Source organism: Echinops telfairi, unplaced genomic scaffold (genome assembly GCF_000313985.2).
Source record: "Echinops telfairi isolate 266 unplaced genomic scaffold, ASM31398v2 ScPeMD7_7469;HRSCAF=8507_0, whole genome shotgun sequence".
NCBI classification, from domain to species: Eukaryota; Metazoa; Chordata; class Mammalia; order Afrosoricida; family Tenrecidae; genus Echinops; species Echinops telfairi.
Window position 1 is genome coordinate 95,338,640 of NW_022111372.1, and position 24,140 is coordinate 95,362,779.

Consider the following 24,140-nt stretch of genomic DNA (forward strand, 5'->3'; position numbering starts at 1 on the left):
TGCCAGAGCCCAGTAATTAAAAATACAAATTAAAAAAAACACAAGAGGGTTTTGTTTTGCGTTGTATTTTTTTTTTAACTTTCTGGACCCAAGATGGTCGAGGTTCATCTTGTATTTGAACCCCCTCCACTTCAGCGCTTCCCAGACAAACTAACAAACGTCCTTCGGCCATCTGGATCAGGATATTGGGATTCTAAAAAGCTGTGTGTTTTTTTCCCTTTTCTCTCAGCTTTGTCTTGGAGCTTCTCCGCTAAACCACATTAAATCCTAGCGCTCCTCTCCCAGGTGCTGGAGTTCTACTACTTATTGCTCTGATTTTGTTGTGTGACCACCATTCTTACTCATAGACACCTTGTAGGGCAGAGAACGGTTTCATAGAGCTCCTTAGGCAGTAATCTGTATAGAATATAAACAGAATGCCAGATCCTTTCTCCAGGGAATTGCTGATAGGTTGTAACTGACTTCCTAGTTTGCCACCAAGCACTTTAACAATTGTTATCACTGGAGTTATTACTTTAAAACATTTCAACATGAGCGCCTATCCCTTTTATATAAACCATAAGCAGCTAACTTTTTCTTCATTACCCAGGTAATTACTTAAGTGTGCATCCTCCATCCTTTCTCTTATCTATGTATGTATCTACACAAAATAGGTTTTCTTTCGGGGCTTGTTGGGTACTTAAAAGATCTTTAAAAACTTCCCATCAGTCACTATTGACATAATTGTAATTTTTGAGTAGCTACATTATACCCAAATGTAAATTTACCAGTTATTTAAAAGGTCTATTAAAACAAAATTGAAGTAAAATTTGGATCTATTCCTAAATCAGTATGCAAAACTTGTGGGTTTTTTTTAAAAGACCTTGAGTATAAAATATCACCACTCCTCCCACCCCACCTCCCAAGATTTTCCTCTAGGACTGCTCTGGGCTCCTGAATTTCCATCCCATTTCCCTCCTCTTCTTTTCCTACCTACCACTATGAGTCCTTCCAAATATTGAACCAAATTGAAACCACTTGCCAATCCCAAGAGAATTTAAGAGAATAAGGAATTCAGAAGGACTATTTTAGAGTAGAGGTAACATTCCACTATACCAAAGGGGAAGAAAAAGAGTATGTACTACACCCCAGGTGGACCTCACTTCACTGGTATCTTCTGATTGGCTGAGAAAGGGGCAGATGACCTAGTCAACTAGGTAAAGCTGTACTAAAGAGGGTGAAGCGCATGTAATCCTGCCAAGGCAATCGCTCACTTAAAATCTTCCCAATTAGTCAACAAATACTGCCACCACATTTCCTCTCACTGGTGGCAATACATAGGATCAGAAATAAACTAGGGAAAAGCCATGTCTGACAGCAATAGAATCTTGTACCAAAGTCCAAAGGGAATAGCAGAGTGCTCTGGGAACTCCTAACATTTAGATACTACAGAAAGGTGTGAGAAATGAGATGAGTCTATGAATTAGATGAGTCAGAGAATGCAAACAGCCCATATGGTTTCAAAGTTTGGAACTAGCTAAAGTTAACCATGTAATCTGCTCTAAATTGATGTAATGACCGGACTGTCTTCCTTTCTCTTAAGGAAGGACACTCCACCTCCACCCCCACCCCGCCCTTTCCTATGCATTCCTAAACCTAGCACAGCACCTATCCCAGGGAAGATCAGGCTTTTTTTTTTTTAACCTTCAATTTAGGTCAAGGTAGAGAGAGTAGTTTCTTCTCAGCAGTTCTCAACAAGAGGAAGGAAAAGACTTCTACCCTAAGAGAAACATTTTTGATTGCCACACCTTAGCAACTTGCCAAATCAACCCCCAGAACAGAGTTATCTGCCAACAGAACAAGGACCGAGTAGTCCTAGTCTTGTACCTAGCCCAAATCCAGATAGTAAAGGCAATCCTGACTGCAACCCTGAGCTCTGCTGTCCCAAAGTGCCAAAAGGACTCCACATCGAAGAAAACCTAGCACCCCCAGCCCCAATGCTATCTCCTCTTACCCCCACCCTTGCGCCCCACCCCTCCAAAAAACAAAGAGAAACATGGATCAAATGATGGGAAAATGAAAAATAATCTCTATATGGAAATCCTCAGCGTGGGAAGGAAAAACATATATATATATACACACAAACACATACACAGGAAAATATGGAATGTTCCCACCAAATGTGAAATAGGCCCAGTTAATGCCATTTATTATAAATGCTGAACAGCCTCTGCCACCCAGGGGCTCCCACAGTGAGGTTTTCTCTTTTTTGCATCAAACAGGTTCTTCAAAGAGCCTGCTCACAGGAAGACAGAAACAGAACTCCTCAATAAAATCAAACAGACATGAGCTGAAACAGTCTGCTGCTGGAAAAAAAAAGTTAAAAAACTCACCAGACACAGACCACACCAAACACTCATCCCATTTAATTTCCTGTGACATGCTCTGAGGAAGCAGAGAACATCAGGCCCCAGGGCAGCAACGCTCTGGGGTTCTAGCTCAGGCTCCCTCTACGTGACGTATTCATGCACACACACACACTCACACACACCACAGACCCAAGCAGAAGTACACATGCATGCGTGCTGCTAAAGAACCATAGGGCAGGATGGGACAGCGACCAGGCTGGCCAAGGACATGCCATCAACTGGAAACTGGAGTACTCAGAGAACCCTTCTGCTGCAGGCTGAGCAAAAGTCAAAATTAAAACAATGGCATAACACGGGATAGACACAGAATGCTCAGACAATGGGGCTGAGTAGATGAGGAAGGGGAGATGCAGGGGGAGTTTGGGAAAACAGCCCCAGAGGGAGAGGTTTTCTTCATTGGGAATTCAGATGGGCAGAGGTCCTGTGACTCCAGTGCTATCCTGAGGAAGAAGGGATGTGCCACACACAGCATTACCTCTTTTGTCTTGCGCCCTCTCCCAAGGTGGAGAGAAAGCAGAATCATCTACTCTCCAGCCCTGGCCCCTCCTACAGACTTTCCCCAAGTGCCCCCAAAAGAAATGACCTGCACACATACAACATGAGGCCCAGCAAAGAGCCAAGCATAGAAAGCCTCAATAACTCTTCTTGGTGGAACCAAAGCCAGAGAAGCCCATCACAGCTGCCATCTCATCCTCCTCCTCAAATGTCAAGTCCTCCTCAGCCCTCCTTTTCTTCTCCTTCTGCTTCTCTTTCTTGTAGGCTTTGGCCTTTTCCTCCTGTGGTGAGGGAGAAATCACTCAGAATTAGTGCAGAGCCCTGAGTCAAACAGTTATCCAAAGGTACAAGTGAGACAGATTCCTTTTTGAAAAAACAAATGAAATCACAAGAAAATCCACAGTGAAGATTATAAAGGAGACAAAATTTTAGCCTCTGGAGAAATTACTTCTCAATACTAAATCTAGGTTTATGCATAGGTCTTAACAGGATTTAGGGGGGGGGAGACATGTAACAGCAACTAATATTCTAAAGAGTATATAGAATAGACCAGGAAATGTTCTAAATGTTTGATGTATATTATACTAAGATTTTCAATATGGGGAAACTGAGACACGGGAAGTGAAGTAGCTTGCCTCAGACACACAGCCAATAACTGGAGTTAGCAGAATTGGGACCCAGTCAAGGCTGTTTTGGGGGGCCTCTCAGAGATCTAGGTGTATAAAGTTAATCCCAGAGGATCCAAGACAAAGGGGTAGGTTTAGAGCCATTTCTTTCAGAATATGAGTCCCAAACATAGCCAACAAGCATTTCCCCTATACTGTATAAAGGAATGCAAACGAAACCATTATCCTCTGTGGTGGAAATAGAATTCGGAAGAGTTTCCCCGTGACTCATAAAATTCCAGGCTGAGGGTAGCAGGGAGGGAGCCTTACCTCTTCTCTGAGCTCCTTCATCCTTTCCTCGAAATCATAATCTTTCTGTTTCTCTTCCATCTTCTTCTTGTTGACTTCAAAGCGTTTCTTCACCTGATCCAGGGTTGAACGTTCTACTCGCATAGACATGCCCAGGTTTCGCTGATCTGGATGAGGTCAACAAAGAAAAAGACAAAGACATTACGATGCCCCCAGCCCCTCAAAAAAACCCTCCTAACTTGAAAACACACAGAAAAAATAATTATGACTGAAACAAACTCCCATGGACGCACCTGTTCCCACAAGCAGTAGTCCCAAGTAGCCCTTTCCGAGCAGCTTAGTTGGCAACCAGTAGGGGCAAATGGGCATAGGTGAAGAGCACTGTTTAGGCTGGAGAGCCTAAAACAGTATCTCACCTCATGGCTTCCAGAAAGAAAAGGACGGTATGTACTGAAGCACCTGGAGCATTCCCCAAGCACAAGCATAAAAAAGGGGCCCAATAAAAACCACCCTATCCTCCCTCCCTTACCTCCAAAACCCACTCCCAGACAGTCACAAACTACCTCCAAGCCTTACGTTTCTTTCCATTGATGTGATCCAGAAAGTTGATGGAGTCCTTCACCACACAATCACAGACATTGCAGTAATAGCTAACAAACAGGAAGAATAGGATTTAGGCCCCCTGGGATTGTAAGAATCTTATTGCTTTCAATCAAGACACTCAATCAAGTTTTAGGTAAAATATGCTCAATTTTTTTTAGAATAGAGTTAACTAATTTATAAAGCTTTTGCTCTTGGGAAGGTATAGTAGCAAATCCTAGACAGCCCCCGCCTCCTGGTATCCACACACTCCTACACTTTTCTCCCACATAGTACTAGGGTTCGTACATCACTTTCAAAATAAGGTTATAAAAGGCCACAGCTTCTGTTTAGGTCCCTCCCTCCTCGGTCACTTGCTCTAGTAAAGTCAACTGCCTTGTGGTGAGCAGCCCTATGGAGAGAAGAATAGTGAAGCCTCTAATCAACAGTCTTAAGAGATGGATTGGAAGCAGATCCTCAGTCCCACTCAAACCTTACATGACTGTAGTTCTAGTCAACACTGTGAAGCAGCTTTGAGAGATATTGTTTACCTATAGAGATCTGTGAGATATTTGATGTTTAAACCGTTAAGTGTTGGGGTTATCTGTTACACTGCAGGAGATAACAAAGGAATTACAACAGTGCTGAGCTCTTGTGGAATCCTTCCTCACAAGTTATAGTCTTGATGAGAGAAGGTGCACAGGCAGCCAATCTAAACAACCACAACCTTTAAAGCCTGTCTTGAACCCTGAGCTCCTTTCTTTACCATCAACAACTCCTAGGCTCTATTCTAGTCCAGCTGATTTCTCCCGAGACAGTCTTCAGTAGTGCTACTTTCTCTTTTCTGGCAGAAGAACAAATAATTTATTTGTAAGATGCTAATAAGCAGTTACAATGCTAATGGGAACCTGCAGAATGACTGCTTCTAGAGACATTATCTTGTTAACTTGGGAGATTAAAAAGAAAAACAAATCCAAGACTGGAATGACAAGGGAAAAGGTGGTTATCCTGGGACCAGGGTCCTTTCTCAGGACTTCCTAAGACTAATATAGTTCATTAGATCTTCTGTTGGCTTCAGAGAAAGAGGAGCAGCAACTCACCCTCCCATCTCAGACTGTGGGGTGGTCTTGGTAATGACAATTGTCTTCCCAAGCTTGGATTCCAGGTCCACCTTGTAGTCCCTGTGCCGCAACAGTTCCCGCTTGACAGGCTGCACTGGTTTTCCTGGAACATAATGGGACATGGGGCCCCTTCAGTGTCACAGTTCCTCAGCCAAAAAGGACAAGAAATGCATAAAACCCAAACTTCAGTACTCTACTCCCATTTCTTTGATGCCTGGAGTCAGAGACACAATGGGCACCTGAAGCAACATAGGAATAAAGGATAGGCAAACATTTCCATAGCTTCTCTCCACTTCAAAGTCAGAAAGCTACGTGTTTTCTAATCATTGGTTATCTGAATGAATGGATTAACAGGAGGCGTGTGCACCAAAAGCAACCTTTTGAAAGAAGAGCATGGGCACTTAGTTAAGCTTCACGAAGATACCCTAAGCATAACACAGAAAGGAACCTTGGAGAGCTGCTTCACACACAAGAGGGCACTCATGAGGGATGGAAGCAACACTGTGGACCTGCCTCTTACATAATACTGTCATACATGTTGCATAAAAAAATAGGAGTTGATGGTACAAGGTGCTGTGAAAGTGAAAATGCAGGATGTAACAAACTTGAAAACAGACAAGAAAATCAGACATACCTTATTGTAAAGTGGGACTTTTGTATAGGAAAGGGCCACCAATTCCATGACATTACAGAAACGGTACTACTAGTTGAAACACTCACACATCCCTGATAAAGACCCCTACTGTTCTCAGACTACTTGGGAGGGTTTTGACTGGGCCAGAGATATGTTCTCTTCCTAAAGTAATTTTAAGAGAAAAAGGAGTGGTCAAGAGGGGGTATCGCTCAACAGTACACTCCACTCAGCTTCTTCTGCCATTGCTAAGAAATCCTGTCTCTGTACATTCGGAAAGCACCAAATGAACCAAACAAAGAGAGGGCAGGGAAGCAGAGGGCCACGACAGTGCTAGAAAGAAATATCAAAAACCCTTTCCACATCCTTGGCCTCACTCTATACATGAAGCTCAAGGTAGGATCAGGGAGGCAGCGCTCCAAGCGCTAAAGGTTAAAACAGGGAAGAGGAAACACATTGTAAGTCCCCGCACGCTCTGTCCATCACGTTGCCTGTAAAGGCCCGGGGCTCTTGCTAGAGGAGGCACCCACCATCCTTCTTTTCTCTCTCTTCCGTGAGCCTCTTCTCGGCGAGCTTCTCGTATTCATCTTTGTCCCACTTTCGGCGAAAGTCCAAGTTTTTCGTCTGTGGAGAAAAAAAGCACTCAAGATTCGTCGCTAACCATACGCAGAACTCTACAAAAACAAAGGGGATCGCATCTCTTTGCCAAGGTGGTCCCTGGACCTCCGTCTAAGGAGACTGGAGTGGCCTCGGGACCCTAGCCCAGACCTCCGCCAATCCACTGACCCTGCGCCCGCGTCTTATGGGGAGTTTCTCGCACTCGGACCCTGCGATCGCGAGGAAGTGTCGGGTAGCCAGTCCCGTGCAAGAGTCCGCCTCTACTCCGCCCAGAGAAGCCCCAGTCTCCCTTCAACACACAACACATACCCCACTGCCCGACGCCATCTTCCCTGCGAAGAGAATGGAAAGCCGGGAAATGTCGCAAAAAGAGACCGTCTGCCGTAGAGCAAACTAGCCCTCCAATAAGCTTAGAGTGTCTTTTTCTAACCGTGGCAAGGATTGGAGGGCTCCTAAAATAGGCTTGCTGGCTCCGCCTCTCCTCCAAGGAGATGGCGCAGGCGCAATGGGAAAAATGTAGCTACACGGAAGTAAGGGCACCTGCAACGTTTTTTTTTTTTTCTTTCAACACAATTGTGTCCAATAGAAGGGCTGCTGCATTTAAACAATATTTACAAACGAGGAAGCATGAGGTTCAGAAACAGTGTCCTCTAATCTTGCCTAATAACGTTGTGTGCGTTGTCACACGTTTCTAAAGCACCTTTAAGGCTAACAGAGTCTCTAGAGACCCCGTTTACTTGTGCCAAAGTGTTTGCAAAGGCCGAAAATGTATGGAAAGCACTTTTGCACCTTGTTTCTTTTTCTTGAAGCAATTTTCCCTTCCACTAGGTGACATAACATCACCCAATGTCACACAATTTCATCATGATTGGATTCAGGAAGGTCAGTCCTCAGTAGTACTCAATGGTGAAGCACTCTGGCAGATGGCTTACTATGTGGCTTTTCAGTGGCTTGAGAGATTATAGCTGCTCTTTTTATTGAACACACAAGCATCCTCTCAGCTCACATTCAGAGCTTTCCAGTGTATACTCAAAGGCATTTTTATGGCCTACTCCCTTGATAACAAATTAGTCAAACCACTACATTTAATGTTTTATTTAATATAGTCAATCACTTATACAATCTAATTCAATGCAGGGCATGGAATAGTCAGAGCAGTGATTCTGGCATGGGAAATGATCTCCAAAAAAAGTCCGACGTCCAAGATTATTAAACAGACAGTCCTGCCGTTGTTAACAATGCATGGGCTAGAGAGATATCAGATCAATCTGGACAATGTTCTGCATGCAGTGGCTTAGCATTTGTCTTCACATATTAGCAGAAAGCAACTGGTGCCTCTTCTCAAGTGCGTTCAGCCTAACTAGCCAATATTGAGCAAGTCAAGTGATGGTGGTAAACAAATTCACCAGTCTCAGCTTCAGAAGTTGTAATACAAGGTCCATTGTTTGGGTCCTGATCTCAATTGCTCCGAATCTTCCCAGCCTGGGATGACTCTCCCAGAGTTGTGCTCACAGCAACAATCTCAGCACGTGGCAGCATTTGCTTGCACTTGAAATCTGCCAGCTCAGCCTCTGCAGTTACAGCATGTCTCTTTAAGGTATCAGTCATCTGCCCTCCTGCAGAATAGCTGCTCCCACTAAGTTAACCATTGGGCCCAGGAGCCTTTTTATAATTCTGTAGCAAGGAAGGCTGGAAGAGACAAAAGGCACTTTGTCTCCCATCTTGTCCAGCAATTGTGATCCTCAGCAGGAACTCAATCCTAAATGAAGCCTTTTCCACAAAGAGCAAAAGATGGTAGGTGGGCAAGGATCAAGAATCAGAAAGTCGCTTCTGAATTTCAGCCACAAGATGCTCTCGTTTAATGGCAACCTGAAACATAAAGAACCCTCGTGTGACAAATGTAAAAGTGACACCAGCTCTTTAGCTAATGCTTTTCTATATTCATTTTATTCTGCAGCTGTTTGTACTAATTAAGCAACCAGTAGGGAATAGTGTGTGCTTCAGGTTAACCTGCAGAACATATACTCTCATGAATAAAAGGGATTCAGATTCAAACACTGAATTGATATCTTTTGTTGATTACGCACAATGTACCCATTCAGATTTTACCTGTCCTTCCACCTACCTAGCAATAATTGTTTGGGAGTGGACTACAATTCATCTCTGTTCACCCTACTAAGCTTCCAGTCAGAAGTTACACATTTCTTTAGGGCTGAAACATTAGATTTCCTCAATTTTTGCCTGCCTCACTTACCTCCTCCCTGCTGGCCACTGAACGGAGCTTGATGACCCCTCCCTTCATTTCTTGCTCACCAATAATAACCATTAGTTGAATGCCTGTGTTCTCACAGTAGTGCAGCTGGCTTAGTAGTTTAGGGTTATTCTTGTACAACATCTCAGCCTGAAAAGTATAAAGACGGGTGGGGGCTTTGATGTAACCATAGTACACAAGTTCTAGTAGTACAAGTATATTCAAGGAAGTTAGAAACAGTGGCTGGCCCTTCTATCCTAAGAAGCAACTCCAATGAAGATTTTAAAAGGACTGGAGTTCCAACTTAAACATTAAGGTAGAAATGGGCTTGGGATTGAATTACATACATATCTAGATAGCTCAGATATCAGCTCCAGCATACCTTAATCCCAGCATTCCAGAGCTCTGCAATTAGCTTCAACCGTTCTTGGAGAAAGTTCTTCTGTGGTGTGGCTACAAATACTTGGGTCTCTGTTGTCCGTACCTTCTCATCAGAAACCTAATGCAAGAGAGAGAAGGCAGGAAAACTAGTAAATAACTCTGAAAGTTACAAAGAGTCAGAAAACCAATGCAACTCTACCTCTAAAAACACAAGAGGTTTGGGGCCTCTGGCCCCACTCACCTATATATACCTAGGATTTACCTTCATTCTCTGCTCCACAATAGAGAATATACGCTCCACCCCAATGCTGAGTCCCACACATGGCACCTTTTGGCCCTTGGGGTTGAACATTCCCACGAGCCCATCATAGCGCCCACCAGCAGCCACACTGCCCATGCTTAAGGATTCCTCTCCAGTCTGACTTGGGGTCTGGAGCACTGCTTCATAGATCACTCCTGTATAGTAGTCTAGACCCCGGGCCAGACTTAAATCAAAGGACATCTGTGGGGACAAGATTATAGTCAATTTTAGTCAAGACTCAGGATGTTAGGAGACCATAATTCAATAGGAAGTCCACTCTCAACTCGTCTTACCTTATCAGCAATTCCAAATAGAGTGAGGTATTCAAACAGCAATTTCATGTCCTCTAGGCCCTCCAGGATCTGTTTATTCTGGGACAGTCTGGGATCCTGGAGTAGTTGTTCTATCAGCGATACCCCACCTAACGACACGAGGGAAAACAAGGTCTATTATTTTATTATTTTCACATCCAGATAGGTTTCATCCAAATGTATCTCTAAAGTGGTACAGCCAAGCCTATTAATTTTCTTTTAAAAAGATCACATGACCAGGTACTTCTCCTGTGCCTTAACCATTGCCATATGAAAACAAAGTGGTTATCCTATGTAAAAGGGGAATTGAATTCAAGCCAGGCTTAGGAGCTTAGCATCAAGTTTGAGAAGGAACTGTTTCAGAGTCAGAAGTGGTATACATGTCACTCACTATGGTTCAAGCACACAACTGTGAAAACACTGGTTCTTACCACAACGTTGGATATATTCCCCAATTCTATCAGCTACCTCAGGAGCCAGGCTCTTTTTTGTCACCATCTCGTACCTTACATCATTCCAAGACATCTGCAAAATACCCAAATATTAGCCTGGTCTCACAGCCTTCTCTTTAACTGTAAAGGGGCATGGCATCTCACGTTCATTCAATGAGTACGAGGGGTAGTTAACACAACATTCAGCAAAGCCAGAGGCAGCTTACGAAATTCTGTCATAGTCCCTACTGCATAGCAGAACTCAGGCCTGGCTTCAGGATGTCCCCTGCCACCCTCCCAGAAAAAGTTCACATGCAGTTACCATCCCCTTATTTTATTTTAGAAATGTAGATTTGAGGGCAGGGCAGAAACCTATACAGGATCTACTGAAGCATGTCTTCATTTTTACCTTGTCTAGTTTGTCTATTGAGGAGCAGATGGCTCGGAACTTGTTTTCAGGAACACCACAGGCAGCAAACATCCCATCTATAATCCGCCGGTCATTGACCTATAAATTCAATATAAGTAACCCAAGAACCCTGCCAATGTGCTTTCCTCTGAAATAATGGCAGTCACTGCTCTGTTGACTCATAAAAGGGAGAGAAAAGAAGTCTCACAGGAAGAGTATATATAAAATACAACATCTGTACTATGCCCTGTAGGCTTAAGGGCTGAGTCACCTATGTTTTGGGACTAGCATAAATAACATCATGCAAATTCAGACTTCTCCCATCCCTGTCTTTAGTCATAATCTCACCTTAATAAGAAAGTGCCCCAGTTGCAACCCACTTAGGATTTCACATATGATCTTCAAACATTCTGCATCAGGAATCATAGGGTCAAACTGACCGGCAATATCAAAATCCTATACCAAAGAAAAAGAGAGGGGGAAAAAAACCACTTCACTAATCACTCAGTTCCCATGTTGCTTCCAGAAATCTCAAACTGCACTCCCCCTACCAGGTCACTTACACACTGGCAGAACTCCCTATAACGACCTTGGACTATGGTTGGGCTCTCCCGCCGCCACACCTTTCCAACATGATAGCGTTTCATCTTCTTCAGTTTATTCATGGCCAGATAACGAGCAAAAGGAACCTCACATAAATAGGTTAAGGAAGAAGGATACTGCATCCAAATTGTAGGCATAGACATGAGAGAGGGTTGGGCCTCTAGCAAATGGGTCTCATCCACTAGCACCAGAACAAGGACCTTCTCGGTTTTGTCTTCTACTACCCCCAAATCTTAGCTGTGTCTGCCATGCAGTATGTATTAAATAGTATTAAATAAAGGAATCTGACCTAGCCATGCTGAAAGTTCAGGAGAAAGAAGGGCAAGCAGGAATGATGCATGAACTTTGGGTCTGGGCAGGAATGATGCATGAACTTCGGGTCTGGGCAGAAATGATGCATGAACTTCAGGTCTGGGCAATCATTTTCCATACAGATCAAGTCTCAACACTCTCAAAATAGTCAAGTTTCTGAACCTGGTTATGCCTACAACTTCCAAGCCATTAATTTTAAGAGGATAGGCGTACAATCACCTGCATCTAATTACCCAGGATTAAAAACCAATGAAACAAACACAAAACCTCCTCACTGCCTTCCAGAAAATTCCAACTCATAGCAACCTTTTAGGGCAGAGCAGATCTGCCCCTGTGGGTTACGAAACTGTAACTCTTTATTGGAGTAGACAGCCGCATCTTTCTCCCAAATAATCTAGGATACCTGTTTAAAATGCAGATTGCTAAGCATGTCCACCCCAGAATTAAGAATCTCTGGAGTCCTGGTGGGGTTAACGTGTTGCCAGCAGCAAGTCCAATTCACCAGTGGCTGTTTGCTCTCATAAAGAGTTACAAATCAAACGTGTGTAAAGGGAGACAACTACAGTGTAAGATACAAATTAACAATAACAATATATTGATCAAGGATTCATGAGGGTGGAAGGGTGGGGGAGGGAGGGGGGAAAAAGAAGAACTTATACCAGGGCTCAAAATTAAAATGTTTAGAAATGATGATGGCAACATATGTACAAATATGTTTGATACAATTGATGTATGATGTTATGAGCTATGAGAGTCCCCAATAAAATGATTTTTTTTTAAAAAGGACTTACAACCCAAGGGGCCAGTTCGATTCTGTCCTATAGGGTCATTCTGAGTAGGAACTGACTGTATGGCAGTGGGATTGATTTCTGGTTTTGGAGGCTCTCGCTGCTATTGATGACTGCCAATTCTGACTCTAGGGGCCAGAAATTTGTGGAACTTCTGAAAGCTCCCCTAACAGGGTTGAGGATACATTCTAAGCCAGGTTCTACTGACAAAATGACCTTCTAGGAGAAAGTGGGAGTAGAGACTCCCAATGGACCTATATAGGGTCTCAGACTCACTCTCCTCCCTTTTGTTACTCAGGTTGTAGAAAGAGATGGTTCAGGCTCCAGCTTTCAGAAGGATACAGTAAGGTCATAGCGAAGGGACAACAGCTCTCCACCCTGATCCTTCAGATCATAGATGAGCATAGAGTCTTCTCCATACTTTTCTGTAAGCATTTCCTGCAGGAGTCAAACACAAAGAAGCACCACAGTTCCATGGACCCTAGCACACAGGCTAGAAGCCTTTTAAGCCAGGTGAAGAAATAAGGTTCTAGGCATCCTTTCTTTTCCTTTTACCTTCAGCTCAAATGCTGGGGTGTCCAACCTCTTTGCTCCATGCCGTTTAAAGCAGCTGATAACCGTATCAAGAATTTTCTCTCTTACCACCATCTGCTGCGGACTAAGATCCCTGGTGCCCTGAGAACCAAAAACAGCATTCAAGTGGGTGGGGGGGTCGTTTTAAAGCGAAGAGTTCAACTATAACCTAAGGTCTAGAGATGAAATTTTGTGCATTTAAATGATCCTGAGTCCCACCCATTATTTCAAGAATAGTAAAGATATTGTTTTAAAAAGTAATGTTACAAAAGACATTGAGAGGCATCCAAGGAGTTGAACATTGGGCAGTCCTTCAAGGTGGAGCAAAGGGTATTACCTTTGGGGTCTTGATAATGAAATTTGATTTCTTTTGATCTGGCTTCACTTGAGATGTTAACACTGCCCCTGCAACCTGGCAGAAGAAGGAATGTCAGATGTGGCTCCCTTGGACACTGGCCAGACCTGTGACATCTGTGGCCCGGTGGACAACCAACCTGCAAAAACCTTTGGTCCTGAGCAACAGAAAGCCTGAGCATCATTATCTATCCAAATTCCAGCCCCCACCTTCAAGAATCCATGCTGTATCGACAAGACACAGGTAATAGACATGACATCAGTGTTACCATACCAGTGTTTACTGTATTTAGTTTTTTCAATGTCTGAAAAAGTTTAAGCACCTGAGAATAATGAAGGCCTAGAACAACCCACTGCTACCATTAACAATCATCCACCATTAACAAACATCTAGAATCAGAGATTACTATAATCCTTTCCATCTCTCAGTTCCTATTTAAACGGCAAAATTTAAGAGTTTGTAAGGTCAACTCGGGTCATTTGGCTTGCAGCTGAAGTTAATATTATTTGAAGGTAGTGAGAACTATCCTAGGGCATAAAACAAGCCGGTGGAATGAACAGGAATGAGTCCCTTAGTTGAGCTACAAAACCAAGTGTGGCAGGATACGGTGACTAAAAATCAGTAAGGCAAAGCCTGAACTCATAACAAGAAGCATCAGCTAGAAATACAATAGGATCTTTTGAAAAAAAAGCAAAACAATTTGTGGTTTATTTGCCTATTACGAGTAGGCTGTAGCCCTTCCAGAAATAAGGGTGTGGCAATACTCATAGCCACAATCCCTCATCTACAATTCCAAAACCCCAAGCACTCATTTTGAAATAAGTTCTAATGAGAACTGTAGCCAGACAATGTAAGGTGTTAGCAATCTCAGAAGGAGTATCCATCTACGTATTTTTATTTAATTTAATCGTTTTATTAGGGGTTCATACAACTCTTATCACAATCCATACATACATCAATTGTGTAAAGCACATTTGTACATGCATTGCCCTCATCATTCTCACCATCTATTTTTCTTAAATGTTATGTTTGCTGCCTCAGATTGCGCTTGGGGTATGAATTTACAGTATATTTACTTTTACTTATCTAAAGTCTAAAACAGTAACTTTGTGAAGGTGGACATGTATTAAAATATCCCCCTGGTGGTGCTGTCGGGTAAGCGTTGGGCTGCTAACCACAAATCGACGATTCAAATCCTCCAGCCGCTCTCGCCGTTGCAGTTGTTTCCTCTTCTGTAAACTGGAAATAATCCTAATGGCTCAAGATTGCTCTGAAGATTGCGGTATTTAAAACGCTTAGTTCAGAGCTGGCACACAGTGGACTCTCAATAAAGTTAACTGTAATATTACTGGAGCGAGTCCATGCTTTTGGATCGGAAGGCTGGCTCACACACCGGAGCGCTCTCGGTCCGGCTCACCTGGCTGTGAGAACGGACGGCCCGGGCGCGGACGGCGCGGGGCGGCCGCAGCAGCGGGCTGAACAGAGCAGCGCAGGCCCTCGCGGGCACTAGTCCGAGCGGGGCCATGCCGCGCTAGCAGGTCGGCTTTCCGGGACCGGGCCGGAAGGCACTTGGTCCTGGCAGGCCAGACTCCGGGAAGTGTGCAGGGCGCTGCAGAGGCGAAGCCGGAAAACCGGAGAGACGGCAAGCAGTCTCTCAGCTCCAAGTCAAGAAGGCTAACCACGGTGCCTTTCCGGCTTGTTTAGCAGCTAACGTCGTCGACACTTCCGGTCGGGACCGGAAGTGGGTGGTGATTTGCTAAGCGGAGGCTCTCTGGCCACTCTGGGCAGCGACTCGGTAGCCGGAAGACATCCAGGCTGAGGCTGCGGAGACCGCTGCGGCGCTGGCGAGCCGTCAGCCTGAACTGGCCGCCAGCATGGCCGAGCGCGCGGCGCTGGAGGAGCTGGTGCGACTGCAGGGAGAGCGCGTGCGAACCCTCAAGCAGCAGAAGGCTGGCACCGACCAGGTTAACGCTTGGGCATCTGGGACCTCACGGCCTTGGGAAAGGCCAAGGCAAGGCCAGGGAGGATCGGAAGCCAGGGTGGTCTGGAGGGAGGATGGGCTTGTGGGGGAAGGGACTGGGTTGATAGGGAGTTGTTCGTGTTGGGCGGGAGGGGGTCGGGGGTGTACTGAAAGAAGGAAAACTAGTCCGGGGAAAGAGATCTACCCCAGATCCTGATGAGGGAGGGAGATTGCATCAGTGGCCGGGGCGTGGCAGGTAGATGGCCCAGCGTCTTGCCTCCATTCTTTACACAGATCGAGGAGGAGGTGGCAAAACTCCTGAAGCTGAAGGCGCAGCTGGGCCCAGATGAAGGGAAACAGAAGTTTGTGCTCAAGACCCCCAAGGTAAACCTTATCCCCTTCCTACCCAGTCCCATCCACAAGGGCTCATATTCTTTTTACTCCGAACTGGATGACTGAGGGTTATCTGAAAGGTTGCCAAAGAAACAGCATTGGGGATGGGGTTAGACTGGATTTCACCCGATTGGTCCTGGGATGGCAGAAACTAGGAAGAGGGAACAGTGGTGGCCGACACTGACACTGAGCCAGCTGGTGCTCAGGGAATCTGCCTACCGTTGCCACTCCGTTCTTTCAATCAGCAGAAAAATTTTGAGCACTTACTATGTGCCTAACACTGTATACCACCTCCAAATTTACCGTATTGAACATGATATATAGGCTGTACTCAACGGAACTGACATTTTATTGAAGAAGACCAAACAAGTAATTATATACCCACACATGGATATATAATTACAAAGGTCTGCCTTCCTTATGATGACAGGCTGCTTTTTAAGGTCAATCACTTAGGCACCTAAGTTCATTGAGCTGTACTTTTTACACACAACTCAATTTCAAAAGTTAAAGAGACAGTGTACAACTCCAAGGTGGTGACCATAAATTACTGGGAGACTATATGATAAATGCATGTGGGCCTCACCAGGACTGGGTGAGCAATCTTAATTAACATCACTCAATTTAAAAAGTAGGACAACCAGACATGTTTCTCTTGGTGTGATGCAATAGGAAGTACACAGCACCACCTATGAAATATTATTGCCAAGAAAAATTGAATCTGAGTCAAATCAGGCGTTTTTACCTAACTGCCAGTATATCGGAAATAGGGGAGATGGAAGAATATGTTAAATAGCATCACAAGGATATCATTGGCCAAATCTGGACCATGAAAAATTCTTTAGGAAAAAAATTATCCAATTTCCTCAAAAAATTAAATGTAGAGTACATTTTAAAAAGCAAACTGTAGTAGATTAAACAGACCTGAGATATATCAACCAAATACAATACATAGACTACATTTAGAATCTGATTCAAATACCTAAAATAAGCCCACTGTCATTAAGACTATTCCAGCTCATAGTGACCTTTATAGGGTTCCCAATATTGTAAATCTTTATAGAAGACAGCTTCATCTTTCTCATGAGGAGTGAGTGGCAGCTTGAACTGCTAACCTTGTAGTTAGTAGTCCAATGCCTAACCCACAGTGCCACAAGCCACCCCCCAAGGGATATTTTGGAGGCAATCAGAGGAAATTGGACATAGTTTAGGCATTATAGTAAAGACTTTCTGTTAAAGTTTGTTGATTGTAGTAAAGGTTTTAAGTCCTTGTATATTAGAGAATCATATGGAAGTACTTATGTGAAAATGATAGGATGCCTTAGAATTATTTTTAAATACTCCAGAAAATAAAACAAAACTAGGTTGTTGAATGTGTCCATGGTGAGCCACAATACTTTTCTTTCTAATGTATATTTGAAAATTCCCATGACAAAGTGTTAAAAGAAATTGAGATTATATTGGAGAGCTAATATCCACATTACTTGTTGGAACACACTTCTTGGTGTCTGATTTATTTTAACAGCAATATTCTGAAGATCGTTTGACCTTGAAGTCCTCTTAAAAGAGTCTTGTGCCATGAACTGATCTTATTTTACCAGGCTGGCATTAGCACTGGTGGTGCAATTGTACTAAAGGACAAGATTTAATTTTATTGAATCATGCCTCCTGAGTACACTCCTTTTTAAAATTCTGTGTGGTGAGATGGGAGATATACACATAGCACTTCTGCTGCATTTCAAAATAGGAAAAGCATTTGTGCCACTAAGTGAGGTATAATCTGATCTAGTTACTTACTTTTCCCATGGAACACCACTTTTATATGGAAAAACAATTGACAGTCAAACTATGGTTTTTCTGACTTGGCTATTTGACAAATATCTTTTCAAAAATGAACCAAGTGAGATGATCACCTCAAAGAAAGCACCTGACAGTGTGTGCTCCCTCTAATGAAATGCAAACTTGGGGTGAAAGTAAGAAATTTAGGAAACACGTATCATCCACTGTGAGCTTGGACAGCTTCCTAATCCTGATGAGATCTGCAGTGATATTAGCTTATAGTAGTTTCTGATAGTATCTGTAATGAAATGGGCCAACATTTGGAACATCTGTATAGCCGTTGAGAGTGAGCCAGTGTTTTCCAAATGACAGATTAGTCATGCTGTAAAGTCATGCATAGGCAAATGATGCCTCCCAAGTGTAAAAATAAACCAATGGAGTTTAATATAAATGTGTGATAAGTGCACTGGTAAAAGTTTCAGATCCCAGATTGCAATCAGTCTCTTAAAAACTACCACTTGCTTAACTTGCAGTGTCCTAAAGATATATTCACAATTGGCTGAAAATCTTATTAAAATATTCTTTCCTTTTATAATGACATCTGTGTAAGTCCAGATTTTCGTAATGTATTCAACCAGAACAACATAGCACAACAAATGGAATGCAAAAGGCTCATATGAGAACCTAGCTGTCTTCTAGTAAGCCTGATGTTACAGATTTGTAGAAATGTAAATTCATGCCACTCACCAATTTTTTTTCTTTTGCTTTGGAAAACAGTTATATTTTCTTTAAATGTGATTTATGTTCACATTTAACAAATTTTAAATTTCCTTTACTGCTTTAGTTTCTAGTACAGTAAATATTGCTAGGTACCATACATTTTGGACTCCTGAGACCATACAGTTTAAGAACTGTGATGGAGTATAAAACCTAGACTAGGAGCTCTGATTTGGAAAAAAAACCTAGGAGCTCTGATTTGAAAGAACAGTTCTAATTCTGACTGCCATAAACTTGCTACGGGGCCTTAAGTAACAACTTTTTCTTCTCGATATCCTTTAATGTATCTGTAGAACACAGAAACAAATTAGAAAACCAGTAGTATTAGGTGTAAAAAGAAAATTTATATTGGGAGGAAAAAGTTGCTTGTAAAATTTGGAATTCAGTTAAGCCATTGGAGTTGGCTTTGAGGCTGTCAGCAGGGAAGTGTGCTCTATTAGGCAGGGAAATATTCTGGTGTCCCAGAGGACTCTTAGAAAAAACTCACAGGGAAGAGTTTTAAGAATTCTAGGAAACAAAAATGAACAGATAAAACTAGAACATTAATAATGAATATTTCCATGCATTGTAAGGAATGTAACCAATGTCACTAACACTTTGGGTAGAGGTTGTTGCATGGGAACCTAAGCTGCTGTGTAACCCGGCACCAAGAATACAATAAAATATTTAATTAATTAAAAAAAAAAAGAATTCTAGGAAATACCAGGACAAGTCAAAAAGTTGCTACAAATCACAGAAGCTTCTAAAAATAAAATAAGAAATGTGAAGCTATTGTTACCTGACATAGCCCCATCTAGGTCTAAACACTTCTGGGAGCAATATTTCCATCTCTAAAGATTGAAATTTTATACCACATCAAGACCACATTTAAAAAACTTTTCAAAGGACTCAAATTGTATTTATTTTAAATATCCTTTGAACGTAGAGAACAGCAGGAAGTCTAAAGGGGCAAGACCAGGGGTGTCACGTGGCCGGCTGAGGCACGGTTTCCCAGTGACGTGCTCAGACGATGCTGCCCTCAAAGACTATGAAGGTGCATTGCGATGGGGAAGAACTTCTCTGCAAGTCCCCTGGCCTTTTTGTCAGCAGCGCAGTTTTCCGTTGTCTTCCTCACCGCCTCCCTGATTGTCCTATGCCCTTCAAGAAACCCTGTCAGGATGAGCCCTTTGGCGGCCCTGAGACAGTCCCCGTAACCTTGTGATCTGATCTCTGTGCCTGAATTCAACTGTCCCAGCAGATCTCCTGAGAAGCCACTGCTTTGATTGAACCTTTTTTTTTTGAAGGCACCTTAATGGGACAAAAACTGAGAAAACTTGACTGTATCCACCCGCTGATTGCAGCAGAAACATGTTTAAACACATGTTGTCTGGAATAAACCTGTGCATGTAGGACTTGGAACCTAGTAGCAATTCTTCTTGACTCACCCTAGTGACGCCAACCTAAACAAAGGGAATGGAATTTAGAAAATGATAGCAAATGACCGGGAGAATTAATAGGGCCACCACCCAGTGCTGCCACAGAAGAAAGGCCTAGCAAATTGCTTTACAAATGAATCCGTTCTCTAAAACACATGGGGTTGCCGTGTGCCGCAGTTCACACAACGGCAATGGCAATGGCTTTTAGTTTGCATTTTCATGCGGGTGGTTTTTGGTTTACAACTTCAGTAAAACCTAAGCGTGGTGCAGGATTTGCTGTTCTCATTTTGAAGTCATTCTATGTGTCCAGAGCGTGTTCTTTTTGCTTGTTTTGTTTTTGCATGTTTTTAAATTCCGCCCCTGGTTCTTTGGCTAATTTTAATGCCCAGGGCACACGAGACTACAGTCCCCGGCAGATGGCAGTTCGGGAGAAAGTGTTTGAAGTGATCATCAAATGCTTTAAGCGCCATGGCGCAGAAGTAATTGACACCCCTGTATTTGAACTAAAGGTGAGGAGAAATAACACGGGAGGGGAGGTACATGAACCGCAGAGGGGAGGATACGAGAGAGCTCAACACCAGTGAGAGTAGAAATATATTTTCTTCTTATAGCTTTAGTAAACTAGCAGTGTGAATTCAGGGTACTGACTCTAAAGCAGCAGTTCTCAACCTGTGGGTCATGACCCCTTTGGGGGTTGATTGAGTTTCACAGGGGTCACCCAATTAATTCATAACAATAGCAAAATTACAGTTTGAAGTAGCAACGAAAATGATTTTATGGTTGGGGTCACCACAACGTGAGGAACTGTATGAAGGGGTTGTGGCCTGAGGAGAAGGCTCTGAAGGAAGGCTTTCTCGGCTCTGGGAAAAGATCCTTGTCTCTTCAGCTTGTATCCTGGTTCCTTGGAGACCTGGCTTGGCATCAGTCCCCCTCTCCTCACTTTATTAATCTCTGAGTGTGTGTGTGTGTGGTTGTGTGTGTGTGTGTGGTTGTGTGTGTGTTTAAAGAGATTACCTGAAGATACACTCTACACTAATTCTGGTCATTAATATGACAAAGGCAGCTCATTCATAAATGGGATTATAACCACAGGCATAGAGGTTAGAATTTGCAACAAAAATCTTTACAGACGCAGTAGTCCTTGCTTCTTGTGTAGACGTACAAGTCTCTTCCCCAGTGAGGAGGGAGTGAGGTCTGGCCTGGAGGGAGAGGCTGTGCCTTTTATTCACCATGGTTGCGGCCAGCAGCTTCCAAAAGAAAGCCCTTTGTAGGAGTGGAAGTTACTGCTATGGCTCCTGTCTTTGAATTCCATCACCCCTCTACTAGAGATATTTTCTAGGTTCATAGAAACCTTGTACACATAAAGTATGCAACCCGTCTTCTATTGCTTGACTTTTAGGTTTCTAGTTGCTTGCTTTTAAAAACCAGTTTGAGTTAGTTACTCTCTGCTTCAGAAATGTTCTATTGCATTTATAATAAAATCCAACCCCTTTACTTAGGCCGATTGGGCCTTACATTTTCTGGCCACTACCTACCTTTCCCCCTTATCTCATGATGTTCTTTGCCTTACACACCCTAACTTATGGTCTTATGTCTACTCATGGAGCAAACTAAGTATGTTTCTATCTCAGGGCCTTTGTTCTTCCTCTTCACTCTTCCTCTTCCTCACCACTCTTTGCATGACTTTAATTTCATATTTCAGCTAAAATGCCATTTCTCAAAAAAATCTCCTTCAACTGTCTTGTCTAAAGAAGCCCCTTGGAAAGCAGATGTTTTGAGAATGATGATGGCAACAAATGTGCAAATGTGCTTGACACAATGGATGGATGTATGAATTGTGATAAGCGTTGTACAAGCCCCCGATTCAAAATAAATAAATAAAAATAACACTAAAAAAAGTAGCCCTTAACTTTATTACGTCAGCTTGTTTTATTTCCTATCTGAAATATGTTAATTTGCTTCCTTATATTAATGTATTTCCTTTCTCTTCTAAGTATAGAAGATCCCTGAAGGCATAAACCACTTTTGTCTTGTTAATTGATACACATTTAGTGTTAGAACAATGTCTGATCATGGTAATTCTGCAGGGTAAATTTCTAGACTAGAATTCATAGGAATTGCTGAGTCAAAAGTTATACCAGTTTTACCAACCAGTTTGTGAATGTGTGTGTTTCTATACACTGGAGTTTTCAAAATGTTTAATCTTTGCCATTCTGGTAGGGGAATATACTTATCACTTTGTTGGATAGATCACCACTGTAATGCTCTTAAGGCATTCTCAGTTTTGACTTTGACATTGTTCAGACCTCGGGCATCATAACAGTATTCATGCTTATTGATCTAGTAACCCACTACTAGAAATTTTTCTTCAACAAAAAAAATTTTTAAGCTATGTTTCCAAATATGTTTACTGAAACATTATATAAAAAAATGGAATTGCCAAAATAGCAGACCATATAACACTAGGGAGAGGAAAGTGCATGGCTTCTTCCGAATGAAATGTTATGCAGCTTTTACAAGTGACCCTTCAACTATGTCACAATGAGCGGTGATCAACATAAATTTGATCTTTCCTTGTATTATAACTATAACAAATATGTAAGCATTGGGATAGAGAGTAGAGCAAATTGTCACGTTGAAGCCCATCATGATAGAGTAGTATGCTTTTGCTTCTAAAACAGTGGTTCTCAACCTGTGGGTCGTGACCCCTTTGGGGTTCAAACAACCCTTTCACAGGGGTTGCCCGATTTATAACACTAACAAAATTACAGTTAGGAAACAGCAATGAAAGTAATGTTATGGTTGGGGGGGTCACCACAACATGAACTGTATTAAAGGGTCGAGGCATTAGGAAAGTTAAGAACCACTGTTCTAAACTTGCCTTTATACATTGTTATAGTAATAATTCTGACCAAATTTCTTGATTTTTCTCCAGGAAACACTGACTGGAAAGTATGGTGAAGACTCTAAGCTTATCTATGACCTGAAGGACCAGGGTGGAGAGCTGTTGTCCCTTCGCTATGATCTCACTGTATCTTTCTAAACTTGGACTCTTGGCACTTTGGATGGATTGGGTCTCACTGGGCTCTCGCATTGGGCTAGGGCTATCTGTAGCCTCAGGTTTGGGGACAGGCAGACACAGGTAAATCTGAGGCCTTTGGCAATGAGAACATAGCCTTAGTAATCTCACAGAACCTGAGTGAGTTATTAGAGCTCAGTTGCAACTAAACCAATGATCTTCTGGTTCCAGAATACTTCTGCTTTGCTCTGTTCAGTAGACATAGTCCTTAGTTGGCCAACAGCACATTTTCTCATCTCCCAACTATGGTTAAGAACTATCTGCTTTGAGATCCCAGATAGTGCCCTTTCTCTGCTCCTTAGGGTACCATCTCAGCCCCCGACCATGCTCAGGATAGCCCAGGGGAGACTAAGAGAAAGAACCGTAACTTTGTTTCTCACTTGCCCCATGTGATAGCAGAGTTGAATCTTCCCAATAATTCAGAAATGCAGCTAATCTTATCAGGGACAGTTTAACCCACATAGGGAGGGGTTAGACCTCAGCTTCTGTTGGTTGGTGATAACCAACTTCCAGACGGGTTGTGATCGGAGAGGCTTTCTCCTTAACCCTTTGCCATCAGGTTCCTTTTGCTCGATATTTGGCAATGAATAAACTGACCAACATCAAGCGCTACCACATAGCGAAGGTATACCGACGGGATAACCCAGCCATGACCCGTGGCCGATACCGGGAATTCTACCAGTGTGTGAGTGTTGGGAAACTGGGTAACAACAGGTCCTCCCTCAAGGCAGCAGGCTCTACTTTCTCCTCATGGTATTCTAAACAACCTGGATGCCCCAAGTAATGATAACCCTTAGATTTCTTTGGCATTTCATACAGATTCCACGACAGCCCTCAGAGGAGGGCATGACAGAGTTATTCCCATTTTACCAGTGAGTAAACGAGACCCGCAAGGTGAAGACATCATAGAGCTAAGAAAGGCAAAATTGGGAGTAGAACTCTTGGTCCATCGCTCCTTCAATTAAAGCGCATAGGACAGGATTACAACAGAAGATGGGGAAGTTTAACTTGAGGTGTCAGCTTACCCACATGAAGGGCAGAGTTTCTGGATGAGTAGAGAAAATGGCTAAGGATCAAGGCTAGATAATTTCCAACAGCAGTAAAAGGAACTGAAGCAGTAGTCGAGTGAGGTATTTGAAAGGATAGTCTAGAATAGATGGAAAGGTAACATGGGCTAGGGGGAGGCCCATGAATGCCAGGTTCTCCTTTGGACTGTTGATTAGCCAGAGAAATAAGTGCATGGACTCTTTGTTGTT

The 24,140-nt window shown here is 42.9% G+C and overlaps 3 protein-coding genes across 5 annotated transcripts in view; 1 reads left to right on the top strand and 2 right to left on the bottom strand.

The window, feature by feature from the left end:
• Positions 1–2,162: 2,162 nt before the first annotated feature.
• On the bottom strand, positions 2,163–7,111 carry ZMAT2 (zinc finger matrin-type 2). The gene is made up of 6 exons (XM_004696675.2): positions 7,076–7,111; positions 6,679–6,772; positions 5,497–5,620; positions 4,394–4,467; positions 3,839–3,984; positions 2,163–3,184 (listed from the first exon to the last, which is right to left on the bottom strand). Exons 1-6 carry the CDS (start codon positions 7,091–7,093, stop codon positions 3,041–3,043), a joined length of 600 nt encoding a protein of 199 aa, XP_004696732.1. The 5' UTR covers positions 7,094–7,111; the 3' UTR covers positions 2,163–3,040.
• A 735-nt stretch (positions 7,112–7,846) lies between these two features.
• Positions 7,847–15,175, bottom strand: HARS2 (histidyl-tRNA synthetase 2, mitochondrial). Of its 3 annotated transcripts, none has more exons than XM_004696674.2 (13): positions 14,899–15,175; positions 13,464–13,538; positions 13,109–13,228; positions 12,896–12,991; positions 11,414–11,539; positions 11,199–11,306; positions 10,851–10,949; positions 10,442–10,535; positions 9,993–10,120; positions 9,661–9,900; positions 9,400–9,516; positions 9,021–9,167; positions 7,847–8,635 (listed from the first exon to the last, which is right to left on the bottom strand). In XM_004696674.2, the coding sequence occupies exons 1-13, from the start codon at positions 15,004–15,006 to the stop codon at positions 8,576–8,578; spliced, it is 1,518 nt and encodes a 505-aa protein (XP_004696731.1). In that variant the 5' UTR covers positions 15,007–15,175; the 3' UTR covers positions 7,847–8,575. The 3 variants fall into 3 exon arrangements, with proteins under 3 accessions (XP_004696731.1, XP_045140801.1, XP_045140802.1); XM_045284866.1 differs by lacking the exon at positions 14,899–15,175 and adding an exon at positions 14,657–14,877 and having other exon boundaries at positions 13,464–13,620; XM_045284867.1 differs by lacking the exon at positions 14,899–15,175 and adding an exon at positions 14,657–14,723.
• Positions 15,176–15,323: 148 nt separating this feature from the next.
• The window catches only part of HARS1 (histidyl-tRNA synthetase 1), a 16,426-nt gene continuing 7,609 nt past the window's right edge, over positions 15,324–24,140 (top strand). The window contains exons 1-5 of the mRNA XM_045284741.1: positions 15,324–15,445; positions 15,736–15,825; positions 20,195–20,314; positions 22,741–22,836; positions 23,444–23,657. Of these exons, the coding sequence (XP_045140676.1) occupies positions 15,356–15,445; positions 15,736–15,825; positions 20,195–20,314; positions 22,741–22,836; positions 23,444–23,657 (610 nt within the window). The 5' untranslated portion in view covers positions 15,324–15,355. The remainder of the gene's footprint in view (positions 15,446–15,735; positions 15,826–20,194; positions 20,315–22,740; positions 22,837–23,443; positions 23,658–24,140) is intronic.